The 22573-nt window shown below is 44.6% G+C and overlaps 1 protein-coding gene across 3 annotated transcripts in view; it reads right to left on the bottom strand.

The window, feature by feature from the left end:
• Positions 1-7785: 7785 nt before the first annotated feature.
• LOC142295039 (survival motor neuron protein 1-like) overlaps positions 7786-22573 on the bottom strand; it is a 71253-nt gene continuing 56465 nt past the window's right edge. For all 3 annotated transcript variants that reach the window (XM_075338112.1, XM_075338126.1, XM_075338119.1), the window contains 3 exons: positions 16193-16261; positions 15953-16102; positions 7786-7860 (listed from right to left, as the gene is read on the bottom strand). In XM_075338112.1, the coding sequence (XP_075194227.1) occupies positions 7795-7860; positions 15953-16102; positions 16193-16261 (285 nt within the window). In that variant the 3' untranslated portion in view covers positions 7786-7794. The remainder of the gene's footprint in view (positions 7861-15952; positions 16103-16192; positions 16262-22573) is intronic.

Below are 22573 nucleotides of genomic sequence, written 5' to 3'. Positions count from 1 at the left end.
CATGCTCAATGTGGTACACTCAAGGACACAGGACAGAGGTTGAGTCAACTTTAATCCATGTCAACTGGCTGCAAGTGTGATTTAGTTATTGCCAACACCTGTTAGGTGCCACATGTAAGTTACAGGTGCTGTTAATTACACAAATTAGAGAAGCATCACATGATTTTTCAAACAGTGCCAATACTTTTGTCCACCCCCTTTTTTATGTTTGGTGTGGACTTATATCCAATTTGGCTTTATGACAATTTTTTTTTTCTCATTGAAGACAAATTAAATCAAGATAATAATACCAAAGAATTTGTGATTGCAATCATTTTCAAAAAGAAACTGAGTATTATCTGACAGAATTGCAGGGGTGCCAATACTTTTGGCCAGCACTGTATAACAGGGAACTTTATACTATATAAAGGTTGTTTCACTGTAAGATATTTTTAAAGACAATGGCTCTTTATCAACTTATAAGATGACGCTTTTCTTCTACAGCTGTTCAAAATCTCTGCACTCAGTTTAAACCAATGTCAGATATGAAGAAGTAAATGTTCAGTGTTTTCAGCCTCACCAAAGGATTAGAGCAGAGCCGTAACATAGTGTGAGAGAGGAGCTACATATCTCGTACAGTGTTGGGTGGACCCGAAATGTAAAAGTCCGGATCCGCAAGGGTTGAAAAGTACCTGAGGTGAGGTCACTCAGTTCAATGAGGTCACCTGAGGTTAGATTTCCAGCGGTCACAGGTGGAGGACCATGGAATCTCCAGATTTGACCAATCATTGCTGCGGCTCAGTCTCTGCCTGAAGCTCCCAGCGGGTGGTCATGTTCTATGCCCGCCCACTGTGTCTTCAGTAATGTAGGAGAGTTGGGATTGTCGGAGAACCTCATGTAGATTACATCGGAACTTGGTCTTTTGGGAGTTAATAAAAGGGTGACTGATGGTGTTTTTTTGTATTTTATTTCAAATAAAAGGATTTTTTCGGTGTTTGTTTATTTATTTTCACTTACAGATTAGTAATGGGAGGGTCTGATAGACATCTCCCATTACTAATCTAGTGCTTAGTGGCAGCTGGAACCGCCAATCCTAGGTATCTGCAAGTCCGCCCATCACTAATCTCATATCAATGCTTTAAGCCAGCACAGCTCAGTCTTTTTGTATATAATGCCCTAAACACTCTGCTATTATTCTGTGTATGTTTCTGTGGGGTTTGTTGTAGTAGTAAGCAAGTAATCATCCAAAAGGGCTCACTTTACCCCTTTTCTGTATTCTTACATCAAACGTACTTCCCACATTGTTATATCCAGCAATAAGCACCTCTCTAAAGGCCACGTCTCACTAAGTGACATCACTGCTGATTCACGTTTTTTGTGACGCAACAGCGATCTTGATAGCGATGTCGCTGTGTGTGACATCCATCAATGACCTGGCCCCTGCTGTGAGGTCGCCGGTCGTTGCTGAATGTCCTGGACCATTTTTTGGTCGTTGCTCTCCCGCTGTGAAGCACACATTGCTGTGTTTGACAGTGAGAGAGCAACGATCTGAATGTGCAGGGAGCAGGGAGCCGGCTTCTGTGGACGCTGGTAACCAAGGTACACATCGGGTAACCAAGCAAAGGCTTTGCTTGGTTACCCGATATTTACCTTGGTTACCAGCGTCTGCAGCTTCTAGAAGCTGGCTCCCTGCTCCCTGCACACGTAGCCAAGGTACACATCGGGTAACTATAAGCAAAGCGCTTTGCTTAGTAACCCGATGCGTACCATGGTTACGAAGCACAGCGTCGTTACACGAGTCGCTGGTGGCTTATCTCTGATCGCTGTGGAGATCTGCCTGTTTGACAGCTCACCAGCGACCATGTAGCGACGCTCCAGCGATTCCTGCCAGGTCAGATCGCTGGTGGGATCGCTGGAGCGTCGCTTAGTGTGACGGTACCTTAAGGCTGGAGTCACACTAGCGTATAAATTGTCAAGAGTGCAATGTGAGAAAATCTCTCATTGCACTCGGACCAATGTAAGTCAATGAGGCACAGCAGTTCTGTGAGTTTTTCCTCAGGTCAAATTGCACTGAGGAAAAAATTGCAACATGCTACAATTGCACTAGCATATCACATGGAACTCCCCAATGCAAATTTATGGGTGCAAGAAAAAAATCGGACGGCACACGGATCCCTGGAAGCAGCCCATACAGTCTAGCATCTACACTGAGCACAGTGTGAATGCTGGAGAGGTTTGCGCGCTCACGAGATTATGGGCGGGTACTTGCTGATAACAGTCACAGTCCCGTCCATAATCACTTGCCTGCGCACACGTCACCAGCGGTCACACTGCTCAGTCCTGTGAGACTGGCACTGGGCATGCGCGGGGATGGCTGGAGCAGTGGGCGGTGCATCAGCTATGGAAAGGAGCGATGGGGGCGGCATACAGGACCAGGAGGCAGAATAACGGACGCCAGAGAGCCCGCCCCCGTGTCAGATTTACAGAAGCTGCATACAAAAAGGTAGAACTTTATAAAGGCTTTATTTTGGTCTCACATGGGGCACAATAATAACAGGGACCTTCCTAGAATGCAGCACAGGAGCTGCAGAGGGGGAATCTTTTAGCTTTTGGGCGAAATTTCTGATGACAGGTTCCCTTTAATTTCAGCTCTCTGGGGGAACTTGGGGTGACCAAATATTGTCATGTGTTTGGAAACCAGAAAGGGAAGCTGAAAGGCCTTCCTAACTACCCTCCAACATATTATGGTGTCCCTTAGTAAAAAGGAGGATCTCACTATCTGTGGCAGTTTAGCTTGTCTAGTGTGGATAAGAGCGGTCAGATCCCAAGGGACGGTTGTCGTTCTAGATGGGTGTTTGAGTAGCAACTAGTGTCATGTATCCAGTCCACTACATATCTAAATAAAGAGGCGATATTATAAGCACGTATATTTGGAAACTTAACCCCGCCTTCACTTCTCAATAGCATCAGTTTTTCTAGTGCAATTCTGGGTCTTTTACCTGTCCAAATAAAATGTGTAAAGGCCTTCTTCAGTCTGGTTATGTCTAAATGTTTTTAAATCAAGGGCAGGTTTTGCAAGGGGTATAGGAGCCTGGCAAAGCTAACCATTTTAACCAGGTGACATCTACCCAAAAGAGATATTGGTAAGTGATGCCACCGTTGTAGTTCCCCCAATATTTTAGCTATAAAGGGGGTGTAGTTAAGTGAATAGAGTTGATCTGGTCTACGCCCTATCTTTAGCCCCACCCCAAATACGTTATGTATGACTTTGAGACACGTAGGTCCAGACCTAGCTTGACCCAAAAGTATGACGTCATCCGCAAATAGAGCAATCTTAACTTTATCTTTGCCAACTCTGATTCCGTCAAATAGATCTGACTCCTCCATAAATCTAGCAAAGGGTTCCATGACCAGGTTCAACAGCAATGGACATTGGACATCCCTGTCTGGCCCCTTGTGTAAGTGAAAAGAATCAGAGAGGAATCCTGGTGTGTGTACTCTAGCTGTAGGACTATTGTAGACCCCATCCAAAAATGTTCTAAATTTGCCTTTTAAATTGAATGAGTCCAATGTCGTCCCCAGCCACTCCCAACTAACGTTATCAAATGCTTTCTCTGCATCAAGAGTTAGGAGGGCTGGTCTGTCTCCTAAATGCTGCTGTCGTCCTACCTCATCCAGCACTGTCAAGACTTTTCTTATGTTTTTAACTGCAGCTCTTCCCTTAACAAATCCCACCTGAGCTGGCTTCACCAGTTGGGGAAGCACCATTGCTAAGCGGTCAGCCATTATTTTGGATATACTCTTTTGGTCTAAGTCAATAAGTGAAATAGGTCTATAGGAACCAGCCTCCAAGGGGTCTTTGCCATGCTTTGGAATTACTTTGATATATGTCTCCTTGGATCTACCTGGAATATATCATGTTGTCAAAATGTTGTTGTAGTAAGTAGTCAATACCGGGGAAACCTGTTCCTTGAGTGCTTTGTAAAATTCCCCACTATACCCATCAGGACCGGGTGCCTTTCCATTTTGAAGATGACTTAAGCTGGTGTCACACACAGCGACAACGACAACGACGTCGCTGCTACGTCACCATTTTCTGTGACGTTGCAGCGACGTCCAGTCGCTGTCGCTGTGTGTGACATCCAGCAACGACCTGGCCCCTGCTGTGAGGTCGCCGGTCGTTGCTGAATGTCCAGCTTCATTTTTTGGTCGTCACTCTCCCGCTGTGAAGCGCACATCACTGTGTGTGACAGCGAGAGAGCGACGAAATGAAGCGAGCAGGAGCCGGCACTGGCAGCTGCGGTAAGCTGTAACCAGCGTAAACATCGGGTAACCAAGGGAAGACCTTTCCCTGGTTACCCGATGTTTACGCTGGTTACCAGCCTCCGCTCTTGCTCAGTGCCGGCTTCTGCACTGTGACATGTGGCTGCAGTATGCATCGGGTAATTAACCCGATGTATACTGTAGCAAAGAGAGCAAGGAGCCAGCGCTAAGCAGTGCGCGCGGCTCCCTGCTCTCTGCACTGTGACATGTAGCTGCAGCACACATCGGGTTAATTAACCCGATGTATACTGTAGCAAAGAGAGCAAGGAGCCAGCGCTAAGCAGTGCGCACGGCTCCCTGCTCTCTGCACTGCGACATGTAGCTGCAGCACACATCGGGTTAATTAACCCGATGTGTACTGTAGGAGAGCAAGGAGCCAGCGCTAAGCGCGGCTCCCTGCTCTCTGCACATGTAGCACAGCGACGTTATGATCGCTGCTTCTGCTGTGTTTGACAGCTAAGCAGCGATCATAACAGCGACTTACAAGGTCGCTGCTACGTCACCGAAAATGGTGACGTAACAGCGACGTCGTTGTCGCTGTCGTTTAGTGTGAACCCAGCATTATAGTTTGCTTCACCTCTGCTTCCGTTATGTCTGCATTAATTACATCATGTTGCTCCTGCGTAAGTTTAGGGAGAGATAAGCTTTGGAGGAAGGCTCTACCCTCTGTCGTATTTCTGTGTGAGAGTTTGTATAGATCTTTATAAATGTTTTGTAGAGTGGAATTTATTTTTTTGGGATCAGAGGTTGCCTTTCCTTGTCCATCTTTTATTCTGACTATGGGTGATACTTGTAAATGTCCCTTTGCCAATTTCGCCAGAAGCTTACCCGCTTTGTTGCCGTATCTAAGTAATTCGACCTCTTGCCTAGATCTATACACCTGCTCCCTCCTGTCTATCCACGTCACAAACTCTTGTTTGGTCAGTTTCCAATGCTCTCTGTTTTGAGTTGAGGGGTTCTGCAGGAACTCTGTGCCGCCCCCACGCCTGTAGCAGCCGGGCTGCTCGGATCCGGACCCTCTGTGTGGCTCAAGAGATCCTCCAGACCCGGGGGTCACGCGGCCAAATGAAAAGGGGGACGTAGTTGTACGGGCTTGGCCGTATTCATTTCGTGATGCCACCCACGGTGTGTGGTGAAGTGGGACACTACCGCTCCTGTTGTGGGACACCCGGGGGAGATGTAGTGGCAGCTGGATGTTAACCCCTCCGTGGGTAGGGATGGTTTCCCCAGGACCCAGTGTCTCTGTGCAGGGTATGGCGATAGCAAGGGATTGCCGCCCGGACGTACCAGGGGATGTTTGGTTACTCACAATTAAATTAATCACACGAGTCTTTTGGTAAACCAAGGTGCTGGTGGCCGGCCGCCGCGGCCGGTTGTACTCTGGACCCCCACTTGGGCTGGTGGTCGCCGTCATTTCCTCTGCACTAGTTCTGTTGTTTGTTTAGACTTCCCAGTATGGAACACGGGAGTCCGCTCCCGGCGTTTTGTGTACCTGAGAAGCCATGCCCGCTGATGCTGACCCGTGGGATTTATGAGCCCTGGCGGTTGCCCTATCCCTCTCTGTGGGCGGTTGTCTGCTTTTGGGATTTTGACTGGGACAGGACCTATAATCCTGCCCTCAATCAGTTGATTAGCTAGGCCGTTGGTTCCGGTCCTGGCTTCAGGGTCCGAGTACCCCCTCTGTGCACGGTGTCCGGGTCGGGTCTCTGGTGTCGGTACCGGCGGGCTCCAACCCTGTCCTGGTCCACCTTGGATCTCCGGCTGCCGTCTCCCTGTCGCCTGCCGACGGAGACCACCATCTGCCACCTAGCCAAGGCACCAGGACTCCAACCCTGGTACCTGTCAACTCGAGCTTCACCTCCGCTGGAGCTACACCTAGCCCCACCCTCCACTCCTCTCAACTTGAACTCTACATTTCAACTCTCGACTTGACTTCTTGTTTTCCCGACCGGGGCTGTCTAGACCCCTAGGTGGGCGTTCCCTAACCGCCTTGTCCCGCCCACTGGTGTGCCTGTCTTGCCCTGAGGGGGGTGACTAGGGTTTCAGGTCGGCTGTATGTAACCCTGTGAGGGAAGGTGTTATGCGGGGGCCTAATGTTTGACTACCTGGTTTTGCCATGGCGTCACAACTCTGTATAGGCATGTCTGAGTTTTGCACTCGATTCAGAAAACCCCTCCTTCACCTTTTTCTTAAGGGTAGAGACGTACATTAAAATTCTGCCTCTCAGCACCGTCTTTGCCGTGTTCCAAAACAGAGCAGTTTCATCTACGTGTTCTCTGTTGTCAGATGCAAACTCATCCCACCAGCAGCGCAATTTGTCATTGAATCCCTCGTCCTTTGTCAGGAAGGCTGGAAACCTCCATATAAAGTCTGTTCCCCTGACCACCACTGTCCATTTTTTACAGATACATTACCATTCTGTAGCATAGGACACTGTAAATGGTCCCGCAAATGAACGTAGAATAATACCTACTGAGGGGAAAAATGCATTGCATACGGATGTCAAACAGATGTCATACGGATGCTAGGTTAGGAAATAAATCACACACTCGCATAGCACTCGCATCTCACACGGATAACCATATGGATTAAACTCGTCTACTCTCTTGGATGAAAATCGGTTACTAGTCTAACTTCAGCCTAAGGCTGTGGTCAAATGAGCGTATTAAAAATTGGTTCCATTCTCATCCAGGAGAGTAGGACAATTTTTTCTCACTTCTCATCAGTGTCCCGTCCGTGTGCTGTCTGTATGCAATATGATTTTTTTTCTCAGCATCTATTTTTCATTTACAGTCATTTACAGGACCATTTACAGTGTTTCTATGCTACAGAATTGTAATGTAGCCGTAAAAAAATGGAAATCACTAGGATGGTGCGTGTGGCGTCCGTTTCTCACTCATTGACTTGAATTGTCGAATCTCTCACAATTACAGCATCTACTCACAGCCTGCTGCAACTTTTTTCTATTCCAAAATCTGGATGAGAAAAAACTGACTATCTGCTTTCATTAACTAACATTGATCAGAATGCAAAACGAGATTTTCTTGTATTGCCCTTGTCCAATTCATACACCCTTGTGAGTGAGGCCTAACTGGCAGTATGGTTCTATCTCCATCTTCTCATATTTCACCCCACTCAGTACATGTGCATCCAGATCTGCTCTTCTGTTCTTAGCTACTCGGAAAAGTCACCATCTAGAGGCCTCCTATTCATAGTTTTTTGTTAGAGAGCTGCGAGCCACAAAGCATGCGCTAACAAGCTACAGGTTGGGGACTCCTGCCCTAGTTCTTAATTTTATTTGAAAATAAAGAATTTTTTTTTTCAAATTCTATACGTTACATGGAGAAAAGAAAGGATGATGCTAAAGGATTATAGCCAAACCATTGATTTCAACTGAATTTATAAAAGCAAACATCATACATTCGCCCATTCGCCCATTCCCTGAAAATAAAAAATGTTTGTGGAAGTAAAAAACTTTCATACCTGATCATGCTATTTTCTTCTGGAGCCTTTTTTAAGGTTGGGTCTCAAAGCTTCAGCGCGACCCTGTTTTAGACCCTACATAGCAAACAAATTACCTTTACTAGAAGTTAATAAAGCTTGTTTATAGTATGGTTAATATGGAAGGAAAAGTTATACATAGAGTGCAGGATGGGCATGTTATATCACTTTTGAAATACAGACCTACAGATTTTAAAAGGAACATCACAGTAATGCCTTACTTCTTACCCATATTACCTTATCCTATTTAATAAACCTTTCTTTTTCAGTACATCTGCAACTGGTGGATCTATCGGTGACGAAACTCACAGGAAAATAGGGATCCGAGCTTAGAGTTTTTATTGCTATACAGGTGCAAGACTATCAATTTAGGCAAGTCATATGCAAAAGGGAGACTATTAGTTTGACAGTGATACATTGATCAATGCCCAACCTGGGCATTCTGAGATTAGATATTATGTCATCTACCTTGCTTTTTTGATCCAGAATTAATCACATCTCTCTATATGAAATGTCAATTAGAAAGTTAATATTTCTACTAGTTAATTGATAGCACACATTTGTATGCCCTGCCCCAACAAGTTATAGATCTCTGTTTGCAGCTGTCTAATGCTTGGTCAATGATTACAGAACAGAATTCAGTGATTCCTAACTTCTTCACCATTGGAATTCACCTGGCCATTCTCATGTTTGCCGTAAACAACAATCAAGTTATGAATAGTAACTGTCCATAATCTATCAGGGAAGCTCACAGCCAGATTACCCTTATTATAGTCTTATTCTTCACAACTGGTAGTACACATCGCCAGTTAGGAAGAACTCCTTCAGCTCAGTTGCCATCAATAGCAAGTTGTGGAGTAGCTGTAGGAAGCCATTCTTGGTTTCCCACCTGGTGCTTTCTCCACTACTCAACTGGCTGAGTCAGTTAGCATGATACCCAACCACAACAAGATGGAAGCAGGGAACCCTTTATCTCCTGCACTTATCTGAATCAGCCCTATGGGATATCGTGATCGGGCATTCATTTGTTCTAAGGTTGCATTGCATGAACTTTTAAATGCAACAGCTGCCCACAGTTCAATTCCCCTGATGAACCCCAGTTACTAGTGGGGGGATCCTGGTAACTAATCATATTAGAGTAGTCCAGGAGGATTACCAACTAAAAGTAGGATACCCAGTGGATCACTGGTTATGGCGTGTTTTATACCTTATGGTATCTTTAACACATAGTAGAAACTGTCCTGTTGTATCTATGAATTTTACGGACATTATAATTATTATTTTTTTCTAACCCCTCCTACTATATTGATATACTGTTAGAGGAGGTAGGGAGTTTTATAAGGATATTATACCCTGTGGAGCACTGTTTATTGTCTATTTCTGCTCCTTATCTCTAAACACACAGTAACAACTGCTTTTGTGTGCCTATCATATATACGGACAGTATAGTTAGTCCTTAGTATCGTTTACCTCTTCTACTATATCTATTCAATACTTGAAGGGGGGATGCTGCCGGTACGGACTCACTGACACTGTGTATTGTCCCAAAACTTGGGACATAACCATTGATCCTTCCTACATACTGTGGCTTGAAATCTTCATTTTTTTTGTCTGTATAAATGTTGCTGTCTGGCAATAATGTGCTGATTTTATTGCACTTTGCACTTTTTGTATCTTGGTGGTGGCTATTCAATCAGGTAGTTAGGAGCAGTGAGGGCGAGCTGCCGTGGAATGGGGCACCACAAATCTAGGGTGCTTAAAGCCCCATTGGTAGGTAGGACACAGATCAGGGACAGATAAAACCCTTCCTGGTCCATATTATCAATACTTCATCTATACCACCCTCAGACCCCTCTATAAGCTTTCCTACACCTGGCCACTCAGTGTGCACCTTCACACTACATGCACTTCTCTATGTTTGATGTTTTGGTTGACTGAAAATCTTTTAATTGATTATTAATAAAGTTATTATTTTTATGGGTATAAAACTCTGGTCTGTATACTAAAGTACCCTAGCCTATACAATCCTGGTTTGTTTTTTATTATATACAGTAATAATGGTGGGGTGCACATCTGTAATTAAGGGCACAGTTTTGGGACTCCATTTCTGCCGCAGGTAGTTGCTGTGTAGACCCAGCCTACCCTTAAAGGGGTTGTCCAGGTTTTGCACAAAAGTCTGCAATCACTTTATGTGACTGAAGATTTGTGAATACGAGGGGCTGCTGATAAGTCTTTGGATTTGTGATCTTTTTTTGTTTCTATGGTAACGAATGTTACATCATATGAAAGCTTTATGTGTCTAATATATGTTTTCAAAATTTTGTGTTTGTTGCTTATGGCAACAGTGTTCTACGCACGTGGGAAAACAAAATGGTAGAGTCTACTGCAATATTCACAGCAACTGAGCGCAGAGGAGTGATAAAATTCTTGTTTCTGCAAGGAAAGTCCGCGAAGGATATTCATGGGGATATGTCGCAGACATTGGGGGATCAAAGCCCTTCATATTCCACAGTTAAGAACTGTGTTGCCAAATTTAAAACGAGCCACTTCAGCACCAATGATGAGGAACATCCTGGACGACCGAGAGTTGTTGTTATTCCGGAGATCGTCGATGCTGTGCACATCCTCATACTGGAAAAATCAACGAATTTCAGCTAAAGCAATAGCAGACATCATGGGGATTTCCCGTGAATGTGTTTGTGTCATTATCCATGAACATTTGGACATCAGGAAGCTATCTGCAAAGTGAGTCCCCAAATGTTTGACAACAGATCAGTGAAGCATGCGAGTGAAAACTTCCCAGTCCATTTGTCAGTGTTTCCGGACTGATAAGAACTTCCTGGATCGACTGGTCACTATGGATGAGACCTGGATCTACTTGTATGACCCTGAAAACAGGGAGCAGTCAAAAGAGTGGAGGCACTGTGATTCTCCTCGTCCAAAGAAGTTCAGGGTGCAAAAATCAGCCACTAAGGTGATGGCGTCTGTGTCCTGAGATAAGGAGGGCGTGCTGCTAGTGGATTACCTTCAAATGGGTTCCACCATCAATGCAAGGTATTACATTGAACTTTTGGACCAATTGAAGGCAGCTCTGAAGGCTAAAAGGCGCGACAAGCTGTCCAAAGGAATCTTGTTCCTGCAAGACAATGCCTCCGCTCATAGTGCACAAGCGACCACGGCAAAACTGGCAGAGCAGGGCTTCCAGCTGGTTGACCACCCACCTTATTCACCAGATCTAGCTCCCTTCGACTATCAGCTGTTTCCAAACCTGAAGAAACACCTCAAGGGTACCAAATTTCATACCATTTCTGATGCCATGGCTGCTACGGATGCTTTGTTTGAGGCACAACCGAAATCCTTCTTTTCAGTTGTGCCTCAAGAACTTGGAATAATGATGTAAGAAGTATGTTAGCATCAGTGGAGAGTATGTGGAATAATTGTAAAGTTTCATCATCCTATCTTATTTCTTTCTAGGTAAAGCCAAAGACTTATCAGCAGCCCCTCATACTTACAGTGTGCCCTGTCAGGATCCTCTGGCATCAGGGCAGGGAGTGGGTGGCCATGCAGCTGCAATTATCAGATATGCATACTCCCACATACGGTCTCTATGCATGTACATTGGGTGAAATAAGTATTGAACACCACCAATTTTCTAAGTAAATATATTTCTAAAGGTGCTCTTTAGATGAATTTGTCACCAGATTTCACTAAAAGCCCATCCAAGCCACACAGACAAAGAAATCAAACCAGAGATGTCCATGAATTTAGTGATGTGCAATAATGAGAAATGACACAGAGGACAAAATATTGAACATGCCTATTGAATTGTATTTAATAATTCACACTATAGCTCTTCTTGGTGATGACAGCTTCAAGGCGCTTCCTGTATGGAGAAACTAGTTACATGCATTGCTCTGGTGAGAATTTGGCCCATTCTTCCACATAAACACTCTTTAAATCTTGACCGTTCCGTTGGCTCCTTCTATTTAGATCCTTCCATATATTTTCTATTGGATTCAGTTCAGGTGATTAGCTGGGCCAGTCTAGCAGTTTTATTTTCTTTCTCTGAAACCAATTGAGAGTTCCCTTTGCTGTGTGCTTTGGGATCATTGTCTTGCTGAAATTATTATTATTTATTATTATAGCGCCATTTATTCCATGGCGCTTTACAAGTGAAATGTATATCCTCTTTTCATCTTCATCATCCTGATAAATAGCAGCAGATTTTTAGCAAGAATGTCTCGATACATTTGTCAATTCAATAAATGTATCCTTCTGTCAATTATATGACGTTTGCCGTTGACGAATGCTGAAAAACAGCCCCAGGCCATGATGTTCCTACCTCCAAGCTCCACTGTTAGCATGGTTATTTTCTGGTGTTATACAGTGTATTTTGGCCTCCAAACATGGGGTGTATTATGGCATCCAAAGAGTTCAATTTTGGCCTCAATGACCAGACTATATTTTCCCAGCATTTCACAAGCTTGTCTAAATGTTGTTGACAAAACTTTAAATGCACTTGAACAGGCTGTTTGTTTGGCAATGGAGTCTTGCGTCGTGAGCGAGCACACAGCCATGGAGGTTGAATGCATTAGTTATTGTTTTTGTCTTTGAAACAATTGTACAGAAAGGCAAGCCAGATCGATATCAGGAGAAGCAGAACAGAACACAGTCAGACAGAGCATAATACAAAGTCAGACTAAAAGGCACAGTCACACAGCCGTATAACGGATGACGATTGCATCGCAATGCATAGCCTGGCCGGTGGCTCTCCTGAACCGAGTATGAGAGATGAATAGAAATACTTGCTGCCATACTGAGGCCAGGGGAGCCGCTGCTAGGCCATGCATTGCAATGCGATTGTCGTCCATGTTATATGGCTGTATGACTATGTCCTCAATCTAAATTCTGCCCAAGTGTGGATGGAGCAGCTGTCTAATATAGCACCTGATGGTCAGTGAAGTAGAACTCAGCTCTGCTGGACACAGGAGATATAAATTCTAGCAGGGTGAGAAATTCCAAACAGAAGGATGCAGCAAAACTGCAAAACATCAAGAAAACCTGCCACTACGTGGAGCAGAGTGGTGAATGCAGAGAGGATAGCGCTGAGGAGGCATCTGAGATACCGGAATGACGGTACCCCCCCCCCCTCCTAAACTGGTCAGAAAGCAGAGTTACAGACGACTGTAAACAGGACTGCTAGGGAACACTGGCAGACAGGTAATCGATCCACCGAGCAACAGTAAAGTCACACCAGACCACAGGCGGAAACAACACAGAAGGTCCAAAGACCAGGGCAAAGGCTCAATGTCAAAGGACTAAGGGCAGAAGATCCAAAAGCCTGGACCAGGTAACAAGCAGAACTCCGGAGTACTAGAAGCATGATGCAGTGCACAAGTCAAAATCTAGTCTCAGTTTCACACAATACCAAGGTAATAGAATAATGAAGCAGCATCTCTCCTTGGGGTCTCCATCAAAACGGGATGGAAGTGGAAATTGGAGCTAGCAGATCCACCAGAGACTGAAGGATTTGGTGGTTCTCTCAGAGAGACTGACTGACCAGATTGGAAATGGCCAGACATAAAAAAGCAGGACAAAAGAAAGACCTTAAACTTGGGACAAGGGGTTCTGACTTTTCAGTGCAGTCCATAGCCTTATGATACTGTGACAGCTGGTGGGTGTAAACCCACTGCGCCATGGGCCACGCCTACTTTGGAAGGGCATAACTAAGCAATTACCTAGTCTTCCCTAGGGGCTATGATGGTGAGGATAGTTTGTGCTGCAGGTAGTTGTTAAGTAAGACTCCAGTGCAGTTCCAGAGTCTGCAGCAGTTGACCGACTGGTCAAGGCAGGTGCATGAGGTACAGAGGGCAGAGGCAGAAGACCTAGTCAGGTAATCTGAGGTCACAGCAGGCAGCACAGGTAAATTAAATGTAGCCAAGGTCAGGAGAGGCGATATCAGGATAAATGGAAGGCAAGGTGGGTCGATATCAGGAGAAGAGCAGAACATAGTCAGACAGAGCACAAGACAAAGTCTGACTAAACCTACAATCATGCCAAGTATGAAGGGAGGAACTGTTTATATAGCACATGCTGGCAAGAAATAGGCCAGGAAAGCAGAATTCTGATGGACACAGTGGACATAAAATCCAGCAAAGTCTGGCCACACCTACCTATAGCCTGGTGGAGAGACTCCAGAGGGGAGGATGCAGCAGAGCTAGGAGTGCTGCATGACGAGAAGACTTACCAGAAGGGGGAGCAGAACAACGAATGAGGTGAGTAGGACAGTACTGAGAAATCATGCGAGACACCGGCGTGACACTTGGTGATGAGACAACTTTTATAAACAATTAGTTGAAACAGCGGACATTATTTTTCACTTCGTGGCAGGATTTCTTTCTAATTACGGATAGATTTTAGCTGGTGCCATGACTTTCCATTACTTTTTTCATGTGTTCAATACTTTTTCATTGCGTCATTTCTCATTATTACTGTTACGACTGAGCCCTTAAACTCACACGGGGATCAACAAACCAGGGGAGATGTTAACCAAAGGTCCCTATACAAACTAGGGAACACAAAACATGACCCTGTTTTGTCCCTGCCTGACTGCGAATGTTGGCACCCTAAAGTTACGCAATGGTGCTTCCATTCAAAGTTCGCTGACCCTAAAGTGGGCTTTACCCGCTACGATATCGTTAATGATTTATCGTCGGGGTCACGTTGTTTGTGACGCACATCCGACGTCATTAACGATATCACAGCGTGTAACACTTAAGAGCGATCTTAAACGATCGCAAAAGAGGACGAAATCATTTGGCACAGAGAGGTCGTCCTGAAACCAAAAATCGTTTTCAGGATGTTAGCGATGTTGTTCCTCGTTCCTGCGGCACCACACATCGCTGTGCGTAACACCGCAGGAGCGACGAAAATCTCCTTACCTGCCTCCATCGGCAATGCGGAAGGAAGGAGGTGGGCGGGATGTTTATGTCCTGCTCATCTCCGCCCCTCCGCTTCTATTGGCCGCCTGCCATGTGACATCGCTGTGACGCCGCACGACCCGCCCCCTTAGAAAGGAGGCGGTTCGCTGGCCAGAGCGTCGTCGCAGGACAGGTAAATGCGTGTGACGGGGGTAAGCGAGGTTTTGCGCGACGGGCAGCGATTTGCCCGTGTCGCACAATCGACGGGGGCAAGTACGATCTCTTGCAATCTCGCTAGCGAGATCGCAGCATGAAAAGCCCGCTTTAGTGCCCTTAACTGCGCTCTAAACTGTAAACTAAGTGTAACACAAAACACCAATAAACATAAAAGAAGTGTACACAGGAAGAGGGCTAAAGATGTGTCCACACAGTCCTACAGGGAAAAGAGCGGAAACTGAAAGAAACCCCAAAAGACTTGTTATAAGTGGAACCTGCTCCAAATCTTAAATTAAACAGAATGGGAGAATTCTAGAAATAGAAACACACAGACTGCAGGGAAAAATGAAAGTGATAACTCAGCAAGATTATGTTAAATTGAGGAATTGGGACTTCAAACAACTAATCGCAAGTATAACTAGCCTCTCCCAAGATGTGATAGGACAAACAAAATGAGAAAGTGAAAACACCTGAATAGAAATAAAACAGAAAGACAAGGCAAAGGAAAGGAAAGACAACAAGAGAACTAACAGCAGCTGGACAAGGGAAAACTCATTGTGCTCCAACAGAGAGGGAAGCTAACCACCCAGCCAGAGGTAACCGGTTCGAGCCCAGGAGTCGAGCCATGACAATTACCCATCACTAACTTTATAGACATCTATGCTTTGATTTATTTGACTGTATGGATTAAATGGGTTGTTACTGATATCTGGTGAAAAATACAAGTCAATAACACCTTTAAAAATATATTTACTTAGAAAATTGATGGAGTGTTCAATACTTGTTTCCCCCGCTGTAGACATGAGAATGAAAACACATTATCACTTGAAGCGGTAATGGAATATTTAGGATCCACTTGCAGTAAGTAGTTTCTTAGTGTAAATTAATGTTCAGCAGTGTTGTTTCCTTCAAGTCTCATTTACATAAAACTGAAAAATAATTTTAAAGTAAAAAAATATAAGGTAGGTAATATTTATGCTACAATATCAGATTATACTTCATCAACATATTACCTTGTAGAAGCCAGTGTGATACCCCGTCATATACCAAGCCATGAGCATACAGGCTAAGACATCTTCATCCTCTTGTTCCTCTTCATCATAATCCTCCCACTCTGTGCTGAAAAAAGGAGGTGGTGGAGGAGGTGGGGGAAGGGGTGCTGACTAGGGGAAAGAAAATGGAAAATGTGACGATAAAATGGGTCTGAAAGAACACTTGGATAAATTATAGAGTACAAGGTGACATTTACATACAGGAGGCCAATTGTGCCAGGCAGGAAGATGAGCTCTCACAGGGGGTGGGGGTGGTGGCCAAAAGCAGCCCTGTGATGGCAAATAAAAAAAAAAGAAATAAATGTCATTATATTCACCGATTATCCTTAACATCATTAAATGAATAAAAAATGATGCTACAAGTGGACAGGAATCAGAAACAGGTTAAATATCTATCCAACTTCTAGCTTTTCTTTATCAACTATGCTCTTATACAATGCTGGTTCCTGTTGCTTATAGAGCAACCCCATAATTCACATAGCTGTAGAGAGATTGAAACGACAATCATCAGTCTTGCCTCTTCAGAAACACACACATGAGCCAATCTCCATAGAATGACAATGAACATATCGGTTATTAATTTATTATTTGAGTGTGGGGGGAAACCAATGCAGGCACAGGAAGAGCAGATAAACCCATTGTAGATGTTGCTTTTAGGTTCGCACGTATACAGAGCTGTCCACTGAGCATCAGGGCTTCTATAAAAATCCTTAAAAAAATAGGATGGGAATGCCTACAGAGACCCAATGGAGCCATTTACTTCAATGAAGCCCATCAAGCCTTTTGGATACTGTCTGGCCTCTATTCCAGCAGTATTTGACTTTTTCAGATGTTCACAAAAAATGTGGCCGGTCACCTTTTTTGTAATAGGATAAAGGCCAGAGAGTTTCGAAAGCGACTCCATAGATTTCAGTTAAGTACGTCAGGGTTTTATCATTGTTATTGGTGAAATCCTGATTTTCCAAATTCGGACAGAAAAGACTGTGTGAGTTCGATCCTTGCCTTAAAAAAAAAAAAAAGTTCAAGGATGTCAACAGATCAGTGCGCCAACGCTGATGAACCACAACCTCCTCGGCACCACCAAGAGCAGCTCACAGTTTTTGCCGCTTAGTACACCCTAGTGCCAAAAGGCAAATTTTGAAAATGATGCCAGCCTCGAAAAAGCCATTGCCCAGTCTCCCACTGGTATGTACTCCTAAAATGATGGAATAAAGATTTAACATGAGAGACTCTGAATCCGCCAAGTGGTGCAGAAAGGACGTGAGACAACACCACATGTAAGCTAATTTATAAATATATACTATGAAAACATATTTTGGAATACAATCTTACTTTACAGCATTTTTCCTACACCAGCTGAAAACATTTGTACAGTACTGTGTGTAAACAGTACAGTGGGTATAAAAAGTCTACACATTCCTGTTAAAATGGCAGGTTTTTATCTTGTACAAAAAAATCATGCTAAGAAACCCAATTCCAGACATTTTTCCAACGTTAATGAAACCCATTCATTGTTTGTTGGTTCAAATCCAGACAAACAAACAAATGTATTTTTTTATTATTTTTGGGGGCGAGGGGGAAACAAAATAACAAAAGTAAAATAATATGGTTGCATAAATTTGAACGCCCTCTTATAATTGGTGATATGGTTGTGAATTAGTCAATCACATTTAAATTAATGGTAATATTAAATAGCAGTCAGTACACTTCTGCTCATTATAAAAATTTAATCTAATAAACCCTATATAAAGTTTAGCTGTTCTAGTAGGATTTTCCTGTCATTTTCTTAGTGAAATTGTCCATGGTCCATCCAACAGAACTATTTCATTCTTGATGGTAGACATTAAGATACTGGCCAAGGTTTTATCTAATCAGTTGTCTGGAATTCTAAAAGGTACCTATCACACTAAGCGACGCTCCAGCGATCTCACCAGCAACCTGACCTGGCAGGGATCGCTGAAGCGTCGCTACACGGGTTGCTGGTGAGCTGTCACACAGGCAGATCTCACCAACAACAAGTGACCAGCCCCCAGCGACGCGTGGAAGCGATGCTGCGCTTGGTAACTAAGGTAAATATCGGGTAACCAACCCGATATTTACCTTGGTTACCAGCGCACACCGCTTAGCGCTGGCTCCCTGCACTCCTAGCCAGAGTACACATTGGGTTAATTACCCGATGTGTAGTCTGGCTATGTGTGCAGGGAGCAGGGAGCCGGCACTGACAGCGTGAGAGCGGCGGACGCTGGTAACGAAGGTAAATATCGGGTAACCAAGGAAAGGGCTTCTTGGTTACCTGATATTTACATTGGTTACCAGCGTCCGCAGAAGCCGTCTCCCTGCTCACTGCACATTCAGTTGTTGCTCTCTTGCTGTCACACACAGCGATGTGTGCTTCACAGCGGGAGAGCAACAACTAAAAAATGGCCCAGGACATTCAGCAACAACTAGCGACCTCACAGCAGGGGCCAGGTTGTTGCTGGATGTCACACACAGCAACATCGCTAGCAACATCGCTGCTACGTCACAAATGTCGTGCCTCAGCAGCGATGTTGCTAGCGATGAAGCTTAGTGAGACGTGGCCTTAAGTATAGTGATACATCAAATCAAACTGACTTCATGCCCAATATGTCCACTGCAAATAACCTACGTAGTTGGTACTTAAATACGCAGTTTGTGGCATAGAATACTGGTCAGAGGATAGTCCTATCATTGGATGCTGCTAAGGCCTTTGATAGCATGGAGTGGAGCTATTTGTGTGTGGTTTTACACAAAATGCGGTTTGGGTCTATTTGGGTACAATTACTATATTCTTAATCTATGCTTAACAAGGCAGGTGAATCGAGGGTTCCTGTTGTGGTTTGCTATATCCATTGAGTAGCAGTGATTTAGAAATTCCTCGACAGTGGTGGGGTTTAGATACAGGGATATAGAAGAGAAAACTGTATTATGTGCAGACAATTTACCCCCTTTTCAGAAGCATTATAGTGGGTTATTAAATAATAACATGGACATACTTAAATAGTGATTGAATTGGCATATGGATGTCCAGTGCCTAAAGAGCCTCTGATATGTATATTAGATTATGTTAAAGAGCTCCTCCGTAGCATAGGGAATATATTAGAAACGTGGAATCTCTTATTCTAATGAAAAAGAAAATATACCTTAAACGAAACAGAAGTGTGTATTATGATAAACTGTGTTCTCTATGGCTGGGACATACTTAATAATAGTGTTGTTTTTTTTAACTATGGTGTATATTATATAGTTTATAGTATGTAACTGCTATTTAACCCCATTACAACAGCCTTACGTATTAAAACGGCAGCAAAAAAGGGTACTTATTCTGATCCGCCGTTTTAAAACGGCAGGCAGAAATAAGTGAATAGCGCCCCCCAGCGTTAGAACATCTCAGGGGTTTCAGCTACCGGGGGTAGCTGAGACCCTGGAGATCATTATTCAGGCCGGATTTTCCGGTCCCCGCTCACGTGATCACCAGTATACACCGTATACCGATGATCACGTTATAGTAAATGACAGCGCCGGTAAAAAATTATTTATTTCAGTCTTCGTTCATTTGGGGAGGTAAATCGGCACGCATAAAAAGAGCTATCTTACACAGGACCAAGGGGGGTGGGGGGATTGGGTTGCCAGATATAAGAAGATATCACTTAGCTGGGCATCTTACTAGAATGATTGACTGGTGCAGGAAAGGGTCTCAGAAGGCGTGGATACAGATAGAGCAGTCCTTTTCTCCAATACCCCTCAACAAATTACCGTGGGTACTCTCTGAGGTCCCTGCAAGATTGAAATCACATCCAACTATCGGACCAACCGTGACATACTGCAATACTGGGAAGGTGCAATCGGAGTTGATACCCAGACACTAGAGCCTGACACCGATCTTGAGCCATCCTGCTTTTGAACCAGGTAGAACAGACCCGGTATTTCAGGCATGGGTTCGGGGCGGGGTGGACCGGGTGGAAGACTTTGGGATTTGGGACAACTGGCCACAGGTGGAGGGTTTGGGGGTTAGACAGGATCCCATCCCACTGGGTCTATGGAGATGCTTACAACTGACGCATTTTTTCAGTAGTCTCCCAGCTAAGACCCACTTTCAACGTCCTAAGACACAGTTTGAAAAATTGTGTATGGGTTCAGGCACAAAACGACATTCGCTTTCAGTGGTTTATTCACTATTGTCTTCGTCCCCTGACCAACAACTTCCCCCGTTTGCTTCACAATGGGAACGTGATTTGGGTATCCAGCTGACACCAATACAGTGGGAACGGATCTTCAGATTGGCACACACATCTTCCATCAGCTCCAAGTTTCAGGAGGCTAGCTATAAACTGTTATCCAGATGGTACAGAGTACCCTCCAGGTTAAATGTCATGTTTCCAACAGTAGACCCCACATGTTGGAGATGTGGCACAGCAGAGGGTAACATTTTACATGTGTTTTGGGGGTGTGAGGCGATCCGGCCCTTCTGGAAAGGAGTGTCCGACACCATTCGCCAGGTTACTGGCAATGACGAGGAGCTGGGACCTGCTGCTGCCCTATTGCATCACTGTGGGGTCCCTGAAAAAACCTACAAGAATTCTTTGAGGAAATTCCTTATTATGGCTGCGAGAGTATGCATACCTGAAAGATGGAGGAGCACGACCCCTCCCACGTTGGTCCAATGGATCAATAAGGTCAATGACCTCATGTACATGGAGGATTTAACCTCCTCGCTGCATGATACATATGAGAAATTCTCGTCCAGTTGGCGGGAATGGTTGGACTTCCAACATTCAGAGAAATATAGCGTCCTGGTGGGGGGCGATGTGGCTGCCGATGGAACCGCAGTCCGCAACACTTAGCCGAATTCCCCTCCCTACCCCCCCTCTTCCCTCCCTCTCTTCCCCTCCCCCTCCCATCTTTCTTCCTACTTTTCTATTCTTCTCACACTGATTGCTTAACAACTTCTCTTTCTTCTCTAGCCTTTCTATCTTTCTTGTTTCACATGTATTTGTGAGTCACCTTCGTTATCTGTTTTAATGTGAATCTGTATTAAAGAAAAAGTGTGGTGGAACCTAGACTTATCAGGAACCCGGGAGGAGATATATGAAGGAACGTTATTCAGCAAGATACAAATATATATTTCCCGTTTGGCATCTTGTTAATGATATATGTATTGTTACGCAAATTGGCCTGATTGGTCATAAGAACTGTATTATGTTATGTTGAAGGTTTTCACTTAAAAATAAAGAATTTAAAAAAAAAAAAAAAAGATTTATCTCCCATCTGGCATGATCAAACATGCTAGATGGGAGATAAATCTCCTCCCTGGTCCCCTCCGGTTCCCCGGTGTCACCAAAGTGCCCCCCCGGCCCCCAACCCCCTCCCGAAAATCTAACATGGCTGCGCGCACAGCAGCGCGCCGGCTGCATTTACCCTTTTCCTCTGATTTCTGTCGCATGTGTCATGGCTGCTACTGCTACCCAGGCCCTGCCAGGTCACCCCCCCATACCCTCCGGTGACCCCCGTACCTGTAGCAGCGCTGATCCCCCGCGGCCCCCTTCTCCTTCACAGTGCACGCTGGTCACATGTGCAGAGCAGCTGACAGCTAGCTTCCTGCTTTCAGTAACGCTGGCTGCTGTTCGCACTTTGCAGCTGTGACCCGGGGAGAGTAGGTGCAGATTCTTTGCACTCACTCTCCTCAAATGGAGGGTCTGCACTCCTAGAAAATGGGGGATACGTTCCCTGAACGTGTCCCCATATTCTAGAAGGTCCAGAATCATCATGGGACTTTCAAAATGGATTACAGGTGACCTGATTTTTCTTTTTCTTTTCAATAAATTGGTGAAAGAGGGAGTGTTTTTTCAAATAATTTTTTTTTTTTTTGGTGTAATTTTTGTTTTATTACTGTCAATTAGTTATGTTTGATATCAGATAGATGCCGTGACATCACTAATTGCAGGGCTTGATGCCAGGTGATATTACACATCTGGTATCAACCCCATTTATTACCCCGTTTGCCACCGCACCAGGGCAACGGGATGAGTTGGTGCGAAGCGCCAGGATTGGCGCATCTAATAGATGCGCCACTTCTGGGGCGGCTGCGGCCTGCTATTTTTAGGCTGGGAAGGGTCCAATAAGCATGGCTCTTCCCACCCTGAGAATACCAGACCCCAGCTGTCAGCTTCACCTTGGCTGGTGATCTAATTTGGGGGGCCCCACGTTTGTTTGTTTTTTAATTATTTATAAAAAAATTAAAAAAAAAACAGCTTGGGGAGCCCTTCAAATTGATCACCAGCCAAGAGAAAGCTGTCAGCTGTGGTTTGCAGGCTACAGCTGCCTGCTTTACCCTAGTTGGCTATCAAAAATAGGGGGGACCCCACGTCATTTATTTCAATTTTTTTTTTTGGGCTAAATACAAGGCTAGGCACTCTTTAGTACCACATGAAAGGCACTAAAGGGCGCCAGCTTAGAATATGCAGGGGGTGGGACGTTATATATGTTTGACATCTATCCATTCATCCATTGTAGCATTTTACGCTGTGTGCCCACAATTCCCTGCATCCATAACGCGTCGTCGTG

The sequence above is a fragment of the Anomaloglossus baeobatrachus genome, chromosome 1 (genome assembly GCF_048569485.1).
Source record: "Anomaloglossus baeobatrachus isolate aAnoBae1 chromosome 1, aAnoBae1.hap1, whole genome shotgun sequence".
Classification (NCBI taxonomy): domain Eukaryota; kingdom Metazoa; phylum Chordata; class Amphibia; order Anura; family Aromobatidae; genus Anomaloglossus; species Anomaloglossus baeobatrachus.
The sequence above is the reverse complement of the archived record's forward strand: the minus strand, read 5'-3'. Positions and strand labels throughout refer to the sequence as shown.